The sequence below is a fragment of the Mustelus asterias genome, chromosome 8, assembly GCF_964213995.1.
Source record: "Mustelus asterias chromosome 8, sMusAst1.hap1.1, whole genome shotgun sequence".
Taxonomy (NCBI): Eukaryota; Metazoa; Chordata; class Chondrichthyes; order Carcharhiniformes; family Triakidae; genus Mustelus; species Mustelus asterias.
This window is the reverse complement of record NC_135808.1, coordinates 85,887,682-85,909,968: the sequence shown is the minus strand read 5'-3', so window position 1 is coordinate 85,909,968 and position 22,287 is coordinate 85,887,682. Positions and strand designations below refer to the sequence as shown.

At 42.1% G+C, this 22,287-nt stretch overlaps 1 protein-coding gene across 4 annotated transcripts in view; it reads right to left on the bottom strand.

Annotated features, from left to right (window-relative positions):
• The window catches only part of pde4ba (phosphodiesterase 4B, cAMP-specific a), a 671,909-nt gene that overhangs the window by 169,413 nt on the left and 480,209 nt on the right, over positions 1–22,287 (bottom strand). For 3 of the 4 annotated variants that reach the window (XM_078218430.1, XM_078218431.1, XM_078218432.1), the window contains one exon: positions 15,000–15,194. In XM_078218430.1, the coding sequence (XP_078074556.1) occupies positions 15,000–15,194 (195 nt within the window). Of the gene's footprint in view, positions 1–14,999; positions 15,195–16,605; positions 16,706–22,287 lie in introns of those variants that run through there. The other variant, XM_078218433.1, reaches the window with a different exon arrangement.

The following is a 22,287-nucleotide window of genomic DNA, read 5'->3' as shown; positions in this document are numbered from 1 at the left end:
AGCATCCTGGTGAATCTCCTCTGCACCCCCTCCAGTGCAATCACATTCTTCCGATAATGACCAGAACTGCACACAGTACCTCTAGTTGTAGCCTCAAGCAAAGTTCTATACAACTCCAACATGATTTCCCTGCTTTTGTAATCTGTGCCTTGATTGATAAAGGCAAGTGTCCCATATGCCTTTTTCACTACCGTACTAACATGTCCATTTCAGAGATCTGTGGACAAACATGCCAAGGTCCCTTTGTTCCACAGAACTTCCTAGTGTCCTACCATTTATTGAGTACTTTCTTGTCACATTACTCCTACCAAAGTGTATCACCACACACTTTTCAGCGTTACATTCAATCTGCCACTTATCTGCCCATTTGACCATTCTGTCTATATCTTCTTGCAACCCAAGACATCCCATCTCATTGTTAACCACCCGTCCAACCTTTGTGTCACCTGCAAACTTACTAATCCTACTCTACATAAAGTCGAATAGTAGGGGGCCCAACACAGATCCCTGTGTTATGAAATGGAGGTTGTTTCCCACCCCCCACCACCCGAGAACTAATACCTAACCATTCAAAGAGGAGTACCTCACCTCATAATCTGTTAGAAGTGTGTGAGAAGTAGTATGGTCTGCTCTTCAGCAGGGTTTTGTGGTTAAATCGAAAATAATTACCTGAGACTCTCTCTTTAAAATCAACAAATAACACTTTATTTATCTAACTGTGAACAGGTTAACTAAACTATTAACAAACCGAGTACAGCACTATTCTAATGGAATGCTGTTTAGATAAATACAATTAGAATTTTTAAGTTACTCTCTAAATTACAATCAGGTTTGTCGTCTTCCAGAATATTCTGTCTTCTTTGCTATCTTCACTATCGAGATGAGGCTTTCTTTTAAAACATAAACGCAGTTATGAGAACCAGCAAGTCTCTCTCTCTCTCTGAGAGCTGTGAGCGGTGACAGGTGGCAGGTGCTCTCCCGTTTGTCTCATTGCCCCTTTGTTTCTTTTACCCCTGATGACATCTCAATATCTCCCACAACAGGATTGGTTCTCAGGTTACGAAAACATCAATTTCAACCCTCATAGGTGCTTGGTATCTCAGTGCCTAATTTAAACTGATTGGCTAAAATTCAAAAACAGCCTGTTGTCTTGGCAACACTACTGCTTGGTCTCTCGATACAAATGTTTCACTTTGGGCTCTCTGTGTACTTGCTTTTAAAAAAAAACTCTAAGCACAGAAAAAAAACCAAGACCTTTTTAAGCAGACAATTTTACAAACACCAACTTCACAACAGCCAGTGCACACTGGCTCCCAGTCACTAAAGCAGCCTTCTGTCATCTCTGTCTCCTACAACTGAGCCAATTTTGAATCCACTTTATCAAATTACCCTGTATCCCATGTAAATTTGCCTTCTTTACAAGTCTCCCATGTGGGATCTCGTCAAAGGCTTTGCTGAAATCCATATAAACTACATTGACTGCACTACCCTTGTCAACACACCTGGTCACCTCCTCAAAAAATACAATCAAATTTGTTAAGCATGACCTCCCTCTGACGAAGCCATGCTGACTATCACTGATCAAGCTTTGCCTCTCCAAGTGGAGATAGATGCTCTAGTTCAGAAGTTTCTCTAATAGTTTCCCTACCACTGATGTGAGACTCACTGTCTCACTTATTTCCTGGTTTATCTCTACAACCCTTCTTAAATAGTGGAACCACATTAGATGTTGTCCAATCATCTGGCACCTCCCCCGTGGCCAGAGTGGAATTGAAAATTTGGGTCTGAGCCCCTCTAACCTCCTCCCTTGCCTCGCACAGTAGTCTAGGGCACAATTCATCCGGACCTGGAGATTTATCCACTTTTAAAACTGCTAACACCTCCAATACCTTCTCCCTCCCTATGTCAAGTTGCTCAAGAACCCCACAGTCTCTCTCCCTGAATTTCATACCATTGTTCTTATTCTCTTGGCTGAAGATGGATATGAAGTATTTATTCAACACTTTACCAATGTCCTCTGGCTCCACCCACAGATTGCCTCCTTGATCCCTAATGGGCCCTACTCTTTCCCTGATTATCCTCTTCCCATTGATATACTTACAGAATATCTTGGGATTTTCCCTACTTTTATCAGCCAGAGCTTTTTCATATCCCTCTTTGCATTCCTAATTGTTTTCTTAAGCTCTGCCCTGCACTTTCTATACTTCACTAATGCCTCCACTGATTTGTCCCCCTTGTACTTTTTAAGTGCCTTTCTTTTCCTTCTTGTTGTATCCTGAATATCTCTGGTCATCCATGATTCTCTGGGTTTGTTATTCCTACCTATCATCCTAGAGGGAACATCCTGGGCTTGCACTCTCCCCATTTCCTTTTTGAATGCCACCCACTGCTGCTCTGTAGACTTTCCCATTAGTAGCTGTTCCCAGTGTACCTTGGCCAGATCCTGCCTTATTTTACTAAAATCCGCTCTTCCCCAATCCAAAACTTTTTTTTGCAGGCTATCCATTTCCTTGTCCATAACAAGCTTAAATTGTACCCCATGTTGTAATCACTGTCACTAAAATGCTCCCCCACCACCTTCTCAACCACCTGTCTGGTTTCATTCCCCAGAATCAGGTCCAGCACAGCTCCCTTCCATTTTGGACCCTCCACATTTTGATTTAAAAAGTTCTCCTGTGCACATTTCAAGAAATCTACTCCATCCAAGCTCTTAATACTATGTATACCCCAGTTAATGTTGGGAAAGTTGAAATCACCAAATGTAATAACCCTATAGTTTTTGTACATCTCCACAAACTGAGCACATATTTGCTCTTCCATATTCCTCTGATTATCTGGGGTCTATAATAGACACCTAACAATGTGGTGCCCCTTTTTTATTCCTAAGTTCTACCCACAAAGCTTCATTTGATGTCCCCTCCAAGATATCATCTCTCCTTACCGCAGTAACTGACTTCTTAACAAATGATGCAATGCCTCCTCCTCTTTTAGCTCCTCCCCCGTCTCACCTGAAAATTCTATCTCCCTCGCCTTCTTGTAAATCCACTTTAAAACCCAAATTCATGACCAAGCATTTCTCCGAATATCTCATCAAGTGAGTGTTGACATTTTGATTTGACCTCTGACTTGTTTTGGGAATTTTTGGATAATAAAGACAGTGGGCCCAATTTTACCATCAAGTTGTGCCTGTTCTCGGGCGCAAAAAGTTGGTAAAGCTGGGCTTGAGGCGAGTAGCGCAATCCGCGACCACCTCCACACCTGTTCCCCCTTTACCAAGCGCCTAAAATGGCTGCGATCGGACCGCACCCGAAACAGGCGCAACGGCAATTTAAATGCATTTGCATGCTTTTAAATTGACTTAATGGTCTGGACGCCCAAATGTACCTGCATTTCCCCCTTTACCACTGCGTTTGCCCTTCCAGATTCGGCGCGAAACAGACATGCTTTGCAAAGATCTGATTTGGGCGCTCCAGCTTCTGAGGAGATAAATTCAGAGCTTCTGGCGGCTCTGTGACTCAGATAGGTGGGGGGGCGGGGGGGGGGGGGGGGGCGGGGGCGGGGGGGAAGGGTCAGATAGCTCTCGTGTGGGGGGGCTGATGGGAGGCAGCTTAGATCTCTCTCTGGTGGAGGGGGAGGTGGGAGGCGGGTCAGATCGCTCTCTGGTGGGTGGGGAGGGAGGTGGGTCTGATGGCTCTCTGATGGAGGGGGGGAGGAGGGAGGTGGGTCGGATTGCTCTCTGGTGGGGGGCAGGCAGGGGTCCACTGCCACTCTGCATGTGATCGGTGGGGGGGGGGGGGCAGGGGGCCACAATCTGTCTGGGTGGCGGGGGGGATAAGGGATAAGGGGGACAGTAATGTTGTGGGGGTGAGGCAATGTCTGTGGGGCCAGGGGGGAGACATTATCGGGCCCGGGATCGATGTGGCAGGGGAGCATTTTTCTTTTTTTTACTGTGCATGCACAGTTGAAGGGTTGGAATGGAGCAGCAGTGTTTCGGGCACAATAAGCCTTGCCGATAGGCTTCTGCAGCGTGATTCAGAATCACTGCTTTTTTTTCAGGCAGAGTCCGTATCGGGGTGCCTGAGAACAGGTCTAAAAGTTGGATCTGAAACACTCCCACATTCTGCACTTAGAATCAAAATGGTAAAATTGGGCCCAATGGCTGGGATTGTGCCAAAAAATTCTTGGTGCCGAATTCGTGTAAAAACTCGAGTAAATTCCTTTTTTTTTTTAAGCGCAATTTTCAAAATGAATCTCCCACATTCTGAGCACTGCAGAGTGCACTACCATGAATCACGATAAAAATTAGTGGGCTTCCTGTTGGAGAGGCCGGCAACATAGCGCTGAGCGGACCACTGCGCATGCGCTGATCTGTCATAAAAGAGATTGGCACAAGCACAGTAGCCCCACACTGCCGGTCTCCTGATCGCTGGCCAGCAAACCCCCATCGCTGCTGCCCCTCCAATCCACTCATCCCCGATCGCTGGCCTCCTGGACCTATTCGGGCCAGCACTGACCCCTCCTCCCCTTCCTGGCCTGCCTCAATCTCCACCCCTCCCCCCAGCAGTCCCAATCCCCACCCCAATGGCCAGCCCCGATCGCTGTCCACCCTCCCTCTGTCACTGGTCCCAAGTGCAGAGTGGCAGCGGGACCCCCACTCCCACAGATCTCTGCCCACAGGCCCCTCCCCAATAGGCTCCACCCTCTTGGCACAGCCCAATGCCCAGTGGGCAGTGCCAAGGTGCCACTGCTCTGCTGGCAATGCCCAGGGATCACCCCCCCTTACACCCGACCTCCTGGGAGGCCTCCATGGCCTTCCTCCTCTCCAGCGGAGTTGGGCTGCCAGTTTCCCATTAGTGGGAAACTACTTTAAACCCCGCTGGAGCGAACCACTCCCGGCGGAGTGGGGGGAGGGGGAGGTTAGCGGGCCCAGAGACTTCAGACCCCAGCCCGTTAATAAGATTTAAGTAAGGATTATAATATTCAAATCAGCTCCGCGCCGATTTCTGGCATGGAGTTGAAGATGCCAGAAATCTGGTGGCCAGAGATGTGTAGAGGCCTTGGCACCCAGCGCGGAGCCCACTAAATGGCCTCTGCTTATGTCTCCCGGCCCGTTGCGCTCTGGGAGTACCGCCCCCAATATCTAAATGTTCTCTATCTCTACCTCCATCTTCTGAGGTAGGCGGTCAACAATTATCGCTTATAAACCCACCAATCTTTCCAGAAGCCTTGATTGCCTTTCCTCCCACCCCTGCTTTCCTTGAGGACTCTATTCTATTCTCCCACTTTCTTTGTCTGTCATGTGTTCCGATGACGCCATCTTCCATACCACTTTTTCCAACATGTCTTATCCTGAATCGATGATTCCTCTCCACCATAGTCGACAGAGCCCAAAACCGTGTCTGTCCCATTTCCGACACATCTGCTATCTGGTTTCCCTTGTCCTCAACTTCCACCACACTCCACATTCAATTCATCATCCTCCACCATTTCTGCTATCTCTAGTATAATGCCACAACCAGACACATCTTTCCCTCCCCTTTTAGTCTTCTGAAAGATCATTCCATCAACAAAAGCTTCAACCATTCTTAAGTCACCAGTAATGCCTCTCCCCTTCCCACAACATATTTTTGCGTCAGTGCAGGAGATACAATATCTGTTCTTTTATCTCCACCCTTGCCACTGTCCAAGGCACCAAATAACCCTTCCAGGTGAAAGAGTGATTTATTTGCAATTTTTTCAATTTGGCGTACTGCATTTGCTGCTCAAGATACAATCTCCTCTACGGTGGCGAGACCAAATGCAGATTGTGTGAAAGCTTAGTGAAACAGCTAGATCAGTCCCTGAGCTTCTTTTTGCTTGCCATTTGAATTATTTGCCCTGGTCCCACTCTGACCACTCTGTCACTCTGTCCTTGACCTCCTAGCCTAATGAAACTTAATGAAAGCTCAGTGAATATTTTTAATAAGGTGCTTCACAGCCTTCTAGATTCACCATTGAGCTCAACAATTTTATATCATAACCATCGCTCTTTTTTTCAGACAGCAGTTTCTGGTTCTTTTGTTATTATAACAGCTCCTCAAGGCTCATGCTTTGTTTCTTTCCTTGCCCCATTAACACCCTCTTTGCTTTGCAGAATCAACACATTTATCATCACAGACCTTCCCTTTTATTCAGTTGTGGCTTAGTCAATAGGTCTCTCACCTCTGCTTCAGGAAGTATGGGTTCAAGTTCCACCCAAGGACTTGAACATAAAAATCAATGCTGACATTCCTGTGCAGTGCTTAAGGTATGCTGTGTTAGAGGCACTGTATTTGGATGAGATGTTCCCTCTCAGGTGGATGTAAAAGATCCCACGACATGTTGAAGAACAACATTATTCCTAATGGTCTAGCCAATATTTATAACTCAATCAATGGGGGTCACAGGGTAGTTGTCATGGGGGACTTTAACTTTCCAAATATTGATTGGAACCTTTGTAGGTCAAATAGTTTGGATGGGGCAGTTTTTGGGCAGTGTGTGCAGGAGGGTTTCCTGACACAATATGTGGATAGGCCGACAAGAGGTGAGGCCACATTGGATTTGGTACTGGGAAATGAACCGGGCCAAGTGTTAGATTTGGTTGTGGGAGAGCACTTTGGAGATAGTGACCACAATTCGGTGTCTTTTGTTATTGCAATGGAGAGGGATAGGGCCGTACGGCAGGGCAAGGTTTACAATTGGGGGAGAGGTAATTATGATGCGATTAGGCAAGAATTAGGGGGCATAAGTTGGGAACAGAAACTGTCAGGGAAAGGAACTAATGAAAAGTGGAACTTTTTCAAGGAACAAATACTGGGTGTCCTTGATAGGTATGTCCCTGTCAGGCAGGGAGGAAATGGCCGAGTGAGGGAACCATGGTTCACGAAAGAGGTGGAATGTCTTGTGAAAAGGAAGAGGGAAGCTTATGTAGGGATGAGGAAACAAGGTTCAGATGGCTCGATTGAGGTTTACAAGTTAGCAAGGAATGAGCTGGAAAAGGGGCTTAGGAGAGCTAGGAGGGGACTTGAGAAGTCCTTGGCGGGTCGGATCAAGGAAAACCCCAAGGCTTTTTACTCTTATGTGAGGAATAAAAGAGTGACCAGGGTGAGGTTAGGGCCGGTCAAGGACAGTAGTGGGAACTTGTGTATGGAGTCAGTAGAGATAGGCGAGGTGATGAATGAATACTTTTCTTCAGTGTTCACCAAGGAGAGGGGCCATGTTTTTGAGGAAGAGAAGGTGTTACAGGCTAATAGGCTGGAGGAAATAGATGTTCGGAGGGAGGATGTCCTGGCAGTTTTGAATAAACTGAAGGTCGATAAGTCCCCTGGGCCTGATGAAATATATCCTAGGATTCTTTGGGAGGCAAGGGATGAGATTGCAGAGCCTTTGGCTTTGATCTTTGGGTCCTCACTGTCCACGGGGATGGTGCCAGAGGACTGGAGACTGGCGAATGTTGTTCCTCTGTTTAAGAAAGGGAATAGAAATGACCCTGGTAATTATAGACTGGTTAGTCTTACTTCGGTGGTTGGTAAATTGATGGAAAAGTTCCTTAGGGATGGGATTTACGACCATTTAGAAAGATGCGGATTAATCCGGGATAGTCAGCACGGATTCGTGAAGGGCAAGTCGTGCCTCACAAATTTGATTGAATTTTTTGAGGAGGTAACTAAGTGTGTTGATGAAGGTAGGGCAGTTTATGTCATATACATGGATTTTAGTAAGGCGTTTGATAAGGTCCCCCATGGTCGGCTTATGATGAAAGTAAGGAGGTGTGGGATAGAGGGAAAGTTGGCCGATTGGATGGGTAACTGGCTATCTGATCGAAGACAGAGGGTGGTGGTGGATTGAAGATTTTCGGACTGGAGGCAGGTTGCTAGCGGGGTGCCACAGGGATCAGTGCTTGGTTCTCTGCTCTTTGTGATTTTTATTAATGACTTAGAGGAGGGGGCTGAAGGGTGGATCAGTAAATTTGCTGATGACACCAAGATTGGTGGAGTAGTGGATGAGGTGGAGGGCTGTTGTAGGCTGCAAAGAGACATAGATAGGATGCAAAGCTGGGCTGATAAATGGCAAATGGAGTTTAACCCTGATAAATGTGAGGTGATTCATTTTGGTAGGACTAATTTAAATGTGGATTACAGGGTCAAAGGTAGGGTTCTGAAGACTGTGGAGGAACAGATAGATCTTGGGGTCCATATCCACAGATCTCTAAAGGTTGCCACTGAAGTGGATAGAGCTGTGAAGAAGGCCTATAGTGTGTTAGCTTTTATTAACAGTGGGTTGGAGTTTAAGAGCCGTGGGGTTATGCTGCAACTGTACAGGACCTTGGTGAGACCACATTTGGAATATTGTGTGCAGTTCTGGTCACCGCACTATAAGAAGGATGTGGAAGCGCTGGAAAGAGTGCAGAGGAGATTTACCAGGATGCTGCCTGGTTTGGAGGGTAGGTCTTATGAGGAAAGGTTGAGGGAGCTAGGGCTGTTCTTTCTGGAGCGGAGGAGGCTGAGGGGAGACTTAATAGAGGTTTATAAAATGATGAAGGGGATAGATAGAGTGAACGTTCAAATACTATTTCCTCGGGTGGATGGAGCTATTACAAGGGGGCATAACTATAGGGTTCATGGTGGGAGATATAGGAAGGATGTCAGAGGTAGGTTCTTTACGCAGAGAGTAGTTGGGGTGTGGAATGGACTGCCTGCAGTGATAGTGGAGTCAGACACTTTAGGAACATTTAAGCGGTTATTGGATAGGCACATGGAGCACACCAGGATGATAGGGAGTGGGATAGCTTGATCTTGGTTTCAGATAAAGCTCGGCACAACATCGTGGGCCGAAGGGCCTGTTCTGTGCTGTACCGTTCTATGTTCTAATCACCATCACAAGTCTTGCTTCCTTGACTGTGGCTGGATCATGGAACTCCCTCCCTATAAGCACTGTGGGTGTACCTGCAACACATGGACTGCAGTGGTTCTAGAAGGTGGTCCACTACCACCTTCCCAAGAGCAATTACGGATGGGCAATAAATGTTGCACTTGACCAGGGTGTGCGCATTGGATGAACAAAAGAAAAAGCAGATAATCTGGTCATTATTGCATTATTGTTTGCTCTGCACAAATTGGCTACAATTTAAAAGTATTTAATTGGCTGTTAGGTGCTTTGGGATATCCTGTGATCATGAAAAGTGCTACATAAATGTAATTTATTTATTTATTTCCGCCCCAGTCCCTTCCTCTACCTCTGTAACTGCTTAAAATCTAGTACTTCACTATCCTTTTCCACTTCTGATGAAAGATGATTGACCTGAAATGTTAACTCGGTTTCTCTCTCCACAGATGCTACCTGAACTTCCGAGTACTTCCATCATTTTCTGTCTTAATTTTCAGATTTCCAGAATCTACAGCATGTTGTTTTTGTACTATATAAATGTTGTTTTGAATTTACTTTCATTCTGGCACCAAACTGCATCATGCTCTTATGAACACAAGCTAATTTTATATTGAACACTCTTGTGTTGCTAGTCCCCGGATTTCTCATGGCATGTCTTGATTGGGTTGTTGCTATGTTGTACTAGAATGCCAGTTGTGTTATTGCTCGAGTGATTTGGATGCGGTCACCCTTGTAGTGATTAGAATGCCAGACCAGTGTAATGTAAAGGTAGCATTAAGCAAGTTTTCAATTTGCAAAATAAAATTAGAAATGTTCTTTCAATCCAGCTGGACTTTACTTCCAGCTATTTCCCATTGCTGATACTGTTTATGTTTCTGGCACAGAATAAGTCCATGGAGACATTCAAGTTTTCTGACGTGGAACTCACTGGCAACAGTGGAAATGGCAATAAATAAAATTAGAACAGATTTATTACTGGCTGTGAGTGATTAACATCTGTTTAGTTGAAAATCAAGCTGTACAGCAGGCTTGTATGACTACTTTTTACATGACTTAGTTGGTCAGCACATGGTCTCCCTGCTTTGCACTGAAACCAAGTTCAATCCCCAATTTTCATTGAAATGAGTTGATTTCAGTCAAGGCCAGGTGGAGGCAGCATAATTAGCCTCAACATCCTCAGGATAGTCGGGATGATTAATCAATTAAGGCTCTTGTTCCTGAATCGGATCCAGTGACAACTGTTTGAAAATGTGGATGATCAGAGAGGACAGAACAGGCTAGAATGTGAATGCCTCTCTGTGCTCAATTTGAGGGTAATCACAGATGATTTTCTGAGTACTTTTTCCCTTTGCCATCCAAACCTGCACATTGGGAAATTACAGAAGGATGACTGCAATTTAAATCATACATGGCCGATAGGTGCAATTTTCCATCAGCAGCATGTACTCAAAGATCGACCCTTTACTGCCAAAGCTTACATGACAAATGTCTATTTGGGAAAGATACTAGACAGCACCAGCACAGTTGGATGCCAGTACAAATAAACACCTTCAAGAAACTATATTTACTAGTTTCGGCTGAATTAATGTTTCAGCCCTACATATCATGGCCCAGTTGTCAATAGTGAATGCTACTTAGTATTTGATTAAGATCTTGATGGGACAAAAGCAAAATACTGCAGCTGCAGGAAATAAAACCAGAATGCCCAGCAGGTCTAGTAGCATTTGTGGACAGAGAAACAGAGTTATTGTTTCAGGTCAATGACCTGAATGTATGTTTAAGAATGGATGATATTGGTTTAGAAGGAGGTTTGTGTCGTGCATTGACACTTGTATAGACCTGTTTGGCCAAATGACTTGTTTTTATTGTTTAAATTGTATGAAATACTTCGTTTGCACCATTTGCTGTATTAATTTCAGCTCACTGGACTATGAGAGAGTGCCTACATTTTTATGTAACCAAAAGAGAAAATGCTGGAAAATCTCAGCAGATCTGGCTGCATCTGTAAGGAGAGAAACGAGCTGACGTTTTGAGTCCAGATGACCCTTTGTCAAAGGAGCTTTTGGTTTCAGATTCCAGCATCCGCAGTAATTTGTTTTTATCCTACATTTTTGTGTACCAGACAAATAGCAGGGACATGCACAAAAATCAATAGTTTTGAAAGGTATTGCAGCCTGCTTGCCAAAGTCTGTATGTTGTCAATTATTAATCCACCAATACTATCTCAACGTCAGTGAAATCAAAATGATTAACATTATTATTGATCTACTCTGGAAATTACCTGCTGAAGTGACTTCCATTAGAATTCTGTACCACCTTCAAACTCCCTGGTGGTGAATTTACCAATCCCTACGTAGCAATTCATCAGAACAATTCCCAGTCTGTGTTGAATTTGCTAATCTCACCTTGGGGAAAGGCAGCAATTTAATAGAGCTCAATGTCTGCTGACTATGGAAAAGACAAAACTGCTATCCAGAAACCCATGCACAGCGTGTGCTCTTTTGGACATTTGGCAAGAACTGAATCAAACTCAGTTGTTATGTCCATTCATGCTTGATTCACCTCTTGACATTCTTTATCTAGATTGATTATTGAGGTGAGTTACTGACTGGCTGCCTGAACCACTGGAAAAATTCCTCAGTACAATTCAGTGCATTCAGTAAGATGGGTAGAAACTTTGAATTAAAAACTTTCAGCAGAAGCACGTTGGTGTCCTTGCTTGTTTTCTTAAACTCTCTCCCGCTTGCAGACCTGCAAAGCAGTAGCATCAGCCAACAAACATTCAAGCACAGGGAAGTGACCAAAAGATTGTACACGATATGTATACTGCTGTAAATCAGTCCTACACCACACAAATCAAAACTTACAAAACTCGTTAAATATTTCTATTTCATGTTAAATAGTTAACTAATTCCTTTTGGTCCAGGGAGACTATTTTAGTTGTCAGATTTCTGCCATTTAATGTACAGGTGAAGCTCATTCTTTTTAATTTTGATTATTTCCAACTACAACATAATCTGTATCTATTTTGAGAATTTGCCTGAGAATGAGTGTGGAATTCCATAACAATAACTTGTACTTGGAAAATGCTTTTAGTATAGCAAAATGTCCCTAAGCCCTTCACAGGAATGTTATCTGAGGCTCAAAGGACATATCAGGGCAGACCACCAAACCTTTGATCAAAGAGGTAGGTTTTGACGAGTGTCTTAAAGGAGGAAAGAGAGATAGAGATGTTTAAGGACACAGTGGTTAGCATTGCTGCCTCATAGCACCAGGGGCCCAGGTTCAATTCCCGGCTTGGGTCACTGTCTGTATGGAGTCTGCGTGTTCTCCCTGTGTCTGCGTGGATTTCCTCCGGGTGCTCCGGTTTCCTCCCACAGACCGAAAGACGTGCTGGTTAGGTATAGTGGCCATGCTAAATTCTCCCTCAGTGTACCTGAATGCCAGAATGTGGCGACTAAGGGATTTTCACAGTAACTTCATTGCGATGTTAATGCAAGTCTACTTGTGACACAAATAAATAAATTCCCACGTTTAGGGCATTGGCAGTTGAATACATGCTAGTGGTTTAGTGATTAAAATTAGGAATGCTAAAGATGCCAGAATTAGAGGAGTGCAGAGATTCTGGAGGCTTATAGGGTTGGAGAAGATTATAAAGATAATGAAGGACAAGGCCACTGAAGGATTAGAAAACAAGGAAGAGAATTTTAAAATCAAAGAAGTGCTTAACCAAGGGTCAACATAGGTCATTGAGCACAGGGTTGATGGCGGAACAGGATTTGCTCACTATACATTAAGATATGGGCAGCAGAATTTTGGATGTGTTTACTGAGGGGGGATATGGAGGGCCAGGTAATGTCAATTTATCAGCAATCACATTGTATAGCAATTACACTGTTAAGCCAATTGCATTGTTAAAGACAGGTGATAAGCATAGGCTCACCTATAAATGGTCAGTTTAATTGGTTTAACTAAAATAGTATAAATGGGTGCAGCTACAATAGCGGGCTGTAGAATTTTCTGTTTTACTCAAAATAGGAGTGGGGTTTGGAAGGAATTAAGAGAGTCTGTCACTGCTGAACTGTCTTAAGAATAAACCTGCTTGAGGTAGAAGACTAGCTTCCTCATTGCACTTGCCATTACTTCCAATAATTACATATTGTGGAAGTAGTAGTAACGGCCATTGGAATACACATAACAAAGGCATGGATAAGGATTTCAGCAGATGATTAACTGAAACAGGGCAGGACATGTGATATCACGGAGAATACAAGTTCCACTGAATACAAAACTGTCAACTTGCACCACAATATCATTATTTTACTTTAGAATCCATCACAAATGTATATCCATTTTTGCCCTTCAAGTAAATGTCACTAAAAATTGGTCATGATGCAGGCCTCCTAACTCTTTTTCAACATTTAGTTGGAAGTTAAAAGTGTAATAATGTTCTCTTGCTCTCCCATGTATAGTGACTGCATCAGTAATGGCAAGCATTTCATTTGTTACCAGCTGATGAAAAGCTAGAAATAGGAAAAGAGAAAAACTTGGATTTATATAGCATCTTTTGCAACCTTAGGACAATCGCAAATCACTTTATCTCCAATGAACTACTTTTAAAACTACTGTTGAAATACAGCGTATGATAGAGTCAGAACTATTCCATGATTCATAGCAGTAATGAAGGTGCCCTTTTAAAATATAAGATCTGTTGGATAGAGGATGGTTACTGTCATTATAATCAGTTGTGCGATCATCAATTTTGTTATTTCACTCTTAATGAATGGTGAGAGAATGATTAATCTTGCTCTGAAGAGAGAAATAGCAAAAAAAAATGATTAACCAAAAGAAGAAATAAAAAGGAGCTAGAAAATCAAGAAAGGTGAGAAAAGATAAAGGAGATACAAATGGAAGGAAGAAAAAAGATAAAGAAAGAAAAGCTAAATGTAGATAAAGAGAAAAAATATTCCATTCATATTTCTAATGCAGTAAAAGCTACACACCTGGAATACTGTGAACAGTTTTGGTCCCCTTATTTTAGGAAACATATACTGGCATTGAAGGCATTTCAGAGAAGATCCCAGATATGGAGAGATTTTCTTAAGAAGAGAGGTTGATTAGGTTGGGCCTGTACTCATTAGATTTTAGAAGAATGAGAGGTGACCTTATTAGGACATTGAGAATTCTCAGGGGGCATGACATGGTAGATGCTGAGAGGTTGTTTCCCCTTGTGGGAGAGTCTAGAACCAGAAGGCATAATCTCAGGGTAAAGGGTTATACATTTGAATTTCTTCTCTGAGGGTAGTGAATCTGTGGAATTCTTTACCACAGAGGGTTGTAGTGGCTGGATCCTTAACTATGTTCAAGGCTGAGATAGACAGAATTTTAAACAGTAAGGGAATCAAAGGTTATGGGGATAAGGCAGGAAAGTGGAGTGAGGATTATCATATCAGATCAGTCATGCACTCATTGCATGTCAGAGCAGACTCGATAGGCCTAATGGCCTGCTTCTGCTCCTATGTCTTATGGTCTAGATGCACCATGAGCTCAATTTTCATAATGATTTAAGTCGCAATTTAGAGGAGCTACATTTTCACTATTTACTCATGTTGTGAAGTTAGATCGGTGTATACAAGTGCAAATAGACTGGGCACTTCTCGTAGGTTTACCTCCCCAGAAAATAATTGAGATTAAATCGATTATTAAAACACCAGCATTTATTTTCACTGTAAAAGATCACCTTTTAAAATCAAAGCTTTACATCATTCCGGTTTATACAAAAGGTTATATCTATCCTTGCTGGTGTGAGGCCACTGTATCCAGGTGATTTCTGATGATTAAAGGTGCTTCTTCCTGCAGTTACCGAGGAATACAATTCTGTTGGCCCAACTTTAACCAGAAAATTGCTCAGTTCCCTGGAGCACTCAGAAATCAGCAAACCCCAATTAAAACAGGTGATAAATTAGGTTATTGTTTTAAATCATATTGATGTTTCTGATGCAGTACCTCCACTGTAAGATTGCATTACAACTGAAAGTATCAAATCTGTCCAGTGTTAATAGCTCTGAATGCTATGAAGGTACCAACCTACTTACATTTCACTTGCAATTGACGAATTCCTAGACATAGATTTTGGTGACAATTCATAATCGCTGTCTGAGCGATAGAGAAAGGATTCTCGTCGTTGGTTGTGGCTTGGGAAATTAGTGTGCAATACAAGTCCTGATCCAGGGCTGACCTGAGGATCCAACGGACTCCGGCCTGGAGAGGGACCATTCTCAACATCAAAACTATTAGAAAACACACACAAAAAAGGCTTTATTGACACATGCTTATATATATATTTGTAAAAAGTTAATTGTTAACAGTGAATCTATGATATTACATGGATTTTTTCTGCTGTTTTGCTTGAATCACAAATCATTTAACATCCTGCACTTAGTGTGGTAGGTACATGCCTTGGTTTTAGGCATCTGCAAATGAAACTTTTAGCTTGCCACCAGGAAGCACACGAGAGGAACCAATCAACAAATCCAGCTATTGAGCACAAGAACTATACAATTCTTCAAATCAATTATTTAAAATTTACCATTTAAAACATTTAAATTTAGAGCTGCAGGTATTATGCGAAGTAATTGGAAAAGCTATAAGAGAACTTGTAACGATTAAAAGTGCATCACATTTCATTAAGCAACCAAAATACGTTAGAACCATTACTTCAAGGTTGGTATGGTTAGAAAGGCCATGAGAAAACTTGAAAGTCTTTGGTTTGGGACAACAAAAAGAAAACAAGTCTCACTTGGAGGTTTCCTTAGATGGAAGAAATGTATGTTGGAGAGGCTTACACAAGCACTTTTCAGCAATCTGAAGCAACATGCTAAGCAATAGAGCCTGACTGAGCAAATTTCTGTACTTTAGCTAGAACATGTCGCCAGGGGCTCTAGAAGAAATGTGAATCAACAACAACTTGTATTTATAAAACATCTTAAATGTATTGAAAGTCCCAAGGTGCCTCACAGAGGCATTTTAAAAGAAAATATGACCCAAGTCACACAATAGGATTTTGGATAGATGACAAAAAGCTGAGTGAAAGGTGTGTCTTACAGGACGAAAGTGAGGTAGGGAGGTTGAGTGGTTTAGAAAGTAAGTTTAGAAAGTAAGCTTAGGGCCCAGGCGGCTGAATACATGGCCACCAATGGTGGAATGATTAAGAACGGAGAAGTTCAAGAGGCCAGAATTAGAAGGGCACAAATACCTTGGACGGCTGTAGGGCTGGATGAGATTAATGAGATAGGAAGGGACGAGATTGCGGATGAATTTGTAAAGAAGGATGATCATTTGAAAATTAACCAGGATCAAAACAACTTAATAGGCCTAGGAAAAGACTTCTTTAAAAACTAAACTTAAATATTGAATTTGGATTCACATATAGAGCAAGTAAACAGTGCAATATCTGGAAGAAATGAGTATACAGAAAGAAATTGAATAGTTAGGCAGGAAACAGAGCAAATTAAGATCAATAAATTGTGTGGCAAATTAGACAAAAAATACTGTGGAAACATCATGTTAGAAGGAACAGAACATGTCTGTCTTGTTTGGGGTCAAGAATATTTAGTAAAATGAACCAATTCCCAATCAATTGCACTAAGTCCAGCAAACAGAACATGACACATGGTGGTTCCAATTTGTAGGTGAACTTACTTGTTACTAAGTGATTCCTTCACTTCAAGTTTTTACATTTGTGGAAGGCCAACACATTAATAATTATTTGCACAGAAAAGTCAGATTTTAGCTAGACTGTGACAGTACCCTCTGTTTTTGACCTGTAAATGAATACCCAAGACAGTTAGATGGCCAAGAGCTTCAGGATTCTACCAGTTCACTGATTATATTCAACAAAACATAAAATAATAATATAAAAAGTAATAACAGGCATTGAGTAAAAAGCTCCCAGGAACAAAAGAACAGTCATGACTTGCTAGCAGTGCTATGATAATGTAGATCTGTTGTAGTAGGTACGAATGCTATTCACAACATGCAATGTGTAACAGTGAGTCATAAGGTTAGAATAATAAATGCTTTATAAAAATGCAAAATTATTCCTCAAAAGATAAAGAATACTGAAGAAATTACTCAAACGGATGGTTGACAAGGCTTTGATGGTTTATGCTCAAGTATCCGGAGGAAAATGAAGGAAGAAATAGTGGTGATTCAATGACTTTTCAAAATGCTGTGGTCAGGAAAATTGTGCTCGGGGTCTGACTGAAGGGTGGGAAATGTGACATCCTTATCCAAAGGAGACAAGGATAACCAAAACGGCTGTTGGCTAGCTAACTTTATTTTAGTTTCTGATAAACAACAAAGGAGTGCTGAGAACTCCCTTTGGTGACACATTTCAATGCTTGCCCTTTGTCTGCATTATTGTAGAGGCAAGCATTCTGCAAGGGCAATGTAAAGATGCAAAGGCCATCTCTGTCCCATTTGCATTTTGGCTGGGAACTGAGAATTGCCAGACAAATTGAATAGGAGAATGAGCTCCTAGAATCTGCAATGAAGGATGAAATTCTTTAAAGCTAGAGAAATATAAATTAATTTGCTTGCTTTAGATTGTAAATTGCTGATCTACATCATTAGTCTAATAAAATATGTAATCAGAACTCTTGGCCACAGAATTATCCATGGTTTGCTGTCAGGTTTAGTTTTATGATACTCCTATGAAGTATTACATTAAAGGCTTTATTCAAGTGCAATTTGTTGGTGTGCTGGAGTGTAAAATTGTGCCAGGGACTGACTGAAGGATGGAAAACATTACATTTTTGTCCAAAGGAGACAGGGCTAACCAAAATAGCTGTTGACCAGTTCACCTTATTTTAGTTTCTGGTAAATCACTAAGGAGTAATTTTTTCTTCCTGTGACTGGCACCAAGCAGGTGAAGCATACCCAGATTATATTTCTGAGTACATCCCTGATGTGCCTCCAGCACAGGTCCAATCCTTATCAGGGCCTTGACCTGTAACTAGAAATACAGCTTGTCCTGCAGACTTCAAGAGGCTGGCAGCAGGTCTGACTAATGTCTTCATTCCAGACACAACTATCTTTAAATCACTAACTTCAGCGAGCTTAATTCTTAGAACTATGTCAAATAGCTTGACTGACTTGAATCAAAATCTGAAGATGTGTTCTCATAACTATAATACAATGTTTTATAAATGATCTTAATATACAAATACTTGGATTGAATTGTTGCTGTAATAATCCAATTGACAGCAGATTAATACCAATGGCCCCACATTCAATTCAGGTTGCCACAGAATGGTTACAACACAGAATATCATTACCATGCCATTTTCTGCAAGAACTCAGCTCGTTCCACTGCCCAGCCCTTTCCTCTTGCAAATTTTCTCTCTTCAGATACTAGCCAATTTCTATTCTGTTTCTGCATTTTATCCCTTTATTTTCTGTTGACTTTCCTTGTTCTTCCTACCAAATGCACATCATTATCCTCCATGCTTTTTACAATACTTCCAAGTTTTGTGTCATTTGCAAATTTTGAAATTGTGTCCTTTATACCCAAGTTTAGGTCATTATTATAAATTAATAAAGGCAGTAGTGACCTCTGGAGAACCCCATGTTATACCTTCCTTTAGTGTAAAAAAAACACCCACGAGCACTATTGTTTCCTGTTACTCACCCAACTTCGTATCAACACTACCATTTTCCCTTTTATCCCATGTGCTTCAACTACACTAACAAGTCTATTATGCAACAATTTTATCAAACACCTTCTGAAAGTCCATATACACCATATCAACTGCATTGTCCTCATCAACACTGTTTCCTTATCAAATTCTCAATCAAGTTCATTAAACATGATTTGCCTTTCACAAATCCATGCTGATTTTCCTTAATTAATTCATACTTGTCCAGAAATTGTTAATCTTGTCCTGAGTTATCCTTTCTAAAAGATTTCTCACCATTTAGATTAAACTGACTGGCCTGTATTTCCTGGATGTGTCCTTATATTCTTTTTTGAACAAAGATATCAGAATTGAAATTCTCCAGTCCTCTGACACCCACCCCGTATCTCATTCTCCCTCTTAATGTCGTCAGCATTCTTGGATACATCTAATCCAATCTTGATAGCTCATCAACTTGAAGTATGATCAGGCTTTCTAGTACCTCCTCTATCCGATTTTAGCCAATCTAGTATGGCTATAATTCTATTAAGTGTCATGGCTCAAATGAAGGAAAATCATCAAAGGAAAAAGGGCATCAGAAAGCATTCTGCATTTTTAAATTGATCCCAATATTCCACCTACCGAGTTGCCAGTCAGCAACCAACTCTGCTAATAATAAATGTGTCAAGAAGTACGTTACTGTTTATAGGAAAGCACTGACCAGTGCTAAGTGGGTATCTTCATTTACAGTTGCACTGAAAAGGTCAATCTGTCAAAAGTCAAAAGCACTTAACAAAACTCTCAAACATAATCATTGCCCACTTTGATCCATAGGCCCAACTGGGGAAATGGGTTTTGGTATCATCTTCTTTGGCAATCACTCGCTAATGAGTACAATTGTCCACCTAAGAAACTCCGTGTCACTGGTCATAGGTTCTGTGGTGCTTGCGTGGCTGATGAGCCCAATCCTAGAGCCGCATCTAAGACTACAAACTTGGCAGGTGTTTCCGGGAGGTGTAATTGATCCTTGGACTTGAGATCACGAGCATTCCTTTCTCAGGCTCCTTTTCCAGACCTCCTCCTGCTGTTGGATGTTTTCAAAGAATTGCGTTCTTTCAATCAGGAGGTTCCTCTAGGTAGGTTTCTTCTGAAAAAGCGTTGACATTCATGTTGCATTTCTTGAGATAAGCCTTCAGGGTGTTTTTAAAGCACTTCCTCTTATTTGGGTTCCTTCCTTGAGCTGGGCAAAGAAGATTTGTTTTGGCAGTCGGGGTTCTGCATCCAACCAGCCCAGTAAAGTTAGTTTAGGATGATCATAGCCTCGATGCTGGTGCTCTTGGCTTCTTCAAGGACACTGATGCTAGTTTGCATGTCTTCTTAGCTGATGCGGGGAATCTGTCTCAGACAGCATTGATGGTATGTCTCCAGAGGCTTGAGGTGGCATCTGTACGTAGTCCAGGTTTCTAAGCTGTATAGAAGAGTTGGGAAGATGACTGCCTTGTACATGAGGATCTTAGTACCAGCACGTATATTGTGGTCATCAAAGACTCTCATCCTTAGGCATCTGAACGCAGCCCTTAAGGGTTGAATGTGATGTTGGATCTCTACGTCATGTCAGCCTTAGATGAGAGGTGGCCCCCCAGGTAGGGGAAATGTTCCACGTTTTGGAGGGTTCTCCGTTGATCTTAATGGAGGGAGAGACCGGATCTTGCTCTGGGGCAGGTTGGTAAAAGACTCGAGTCTTCTTGAGGTTGAAGCTGAAACTGATTCTTTGGTATGCAAACAAAGGAATGCACTATCGGGTCCAGGTAAGAAAGACTAACATAAAGACACTTTACCTGAATGCATGTAGCATTCGAAACAAAGTGAATGAGTTGACGGCACAACTGTACAAATGGCCATTACAGAAACGTGGTTGCAGGGTGACCAGGACTGGGAACTAAATATCCAGGGGTATCAGACAATTCGGAAGGATAGACAGGAAGGAAAAGGAGGTGGGGTAGCTCTGTTAATTAAGGATAACATCAGGGCGGTAGTGATAGACGATATAGGCTCTAAGGAGCAAAACGTGGAATCAATGTGGGTGGAGATAAGGAATAGTAAGGGGAAAAAGTCACTGGAGGGTGTAATCAATAGGCCCCCAAATAATAACTTCAAGGTGGGGCGGGCTATAAACAAACAAATAACAGAATGCATGTAAAAATGGAACAGCAATAATCATGGGGGATTTTAACTTCCATATTGATTGGTCAACTCAAGTCGGACACAGTGTACTTGAGGGAGAGTTCTTAGAATGCTGTTGCGATAGTTTCCTCGAACAGTATGTTACAGAACCTACAAGGGAGCAAGCTATCTTGGATCTGGTCCTGTGTAATGAGACAGGTAAAATTAATGATCTCCTTGTGAGGGATCCTCTTGGAATGAGTGATCACAATATGGTTGAATTTCTAATACAGATGGAGGGTGAGAAAGTAGGGTCCCAAACCAGTGTCCTCTGCTTGAACAAGGGAGATTACAATAGGATGAGGGCGGAGTTGGCTAATGTAGATTGGGAACACAGACTAATTGGTGGGACAGTTGAGGAACAGTGGAGGATTTTTAAGGAGATTTTTCTCAGTACTCAGCAAAAATATATTCCAGTGAAAAAGAAGGAATGTAAGAAAAGGAATAACCAGCCATGGATAACTAAGGAAATAAAGAAGAGTATCAAATTAAAAACCAATGCATACAGAGTGGCCAAAATTAGTGGGGAACTAGAAGATTGGGAGGGCTTTAAAAAACAACAAAGAACTACTAAGAAAGCAATAAAGAAAGGAAAGATAGATAATGAAAGTAAACTAGCACAAAATATAAAAACTGATAGTAAAGGTTTTTACAAATATACAAAACGGAAAAGAGAGGCTTAAGTAAATGTTGGTCCCTTAGAAGGTGAGAAGGGGGATTTAATAATAGGAAACGAAGAAATGACCGAGGCCTTAAACAAGTTTTTTGTGTCGGTCTTCACAGTGGAGGACACAAATAGCTTACCAACAATTGACGGTCATGGGACTGTAGGGGGTAAGGACCTTAAAACGATCACTATTACTAAAGAGGTAGTGCTGGGTAGGCTAATGGGACTAAAGGTAGACAAGTCCCCTGGTCCGGATGGAATGCATCCCAGGGTCCTAAAAGAAACGGCAGAAGAAATAGCAAATGCATTAGTTGTAATTTATCAAAATTCACTGGACTCTGGGGAGGTGCCAGCTGATTGGAAAACAGCTAATGTAACGCCACTGTTTAAAAAAGGAGGTAGACAAAAGGCAGATAACTATAGGCCGGTTAGCTTAACATCCGTAGTTGGGAAAATGCTGGAATCTATCATTAAGGAAGAAATAGCAGGATACCTGGAAAAGAATGGTTCAATCAAGCAGACGCAGCATGGATTCATGAAGGGAAAGTCATGTTTGACTAATTTACTGGAATCCTTTGAGGATATAACGAGTGCGGTTGACAGAGGGGAACCGGTGGATGTGGTGTATTTAGATTTCCAGAAGGCATTCGATAAGGTGCCTCACAAAAGGTTGCTGCATAAGATAAAGGTACACGGAGTTGGGGGTAAAGTGTTAGCATGGATTGAGGATTGGCTATCTAACAGAAAGCAGAGAGTTGGAATAAATGGGTGCTTTTCCGGTTGGCAATCAGTGACTAGTGGCGTGCCGCAGGGATC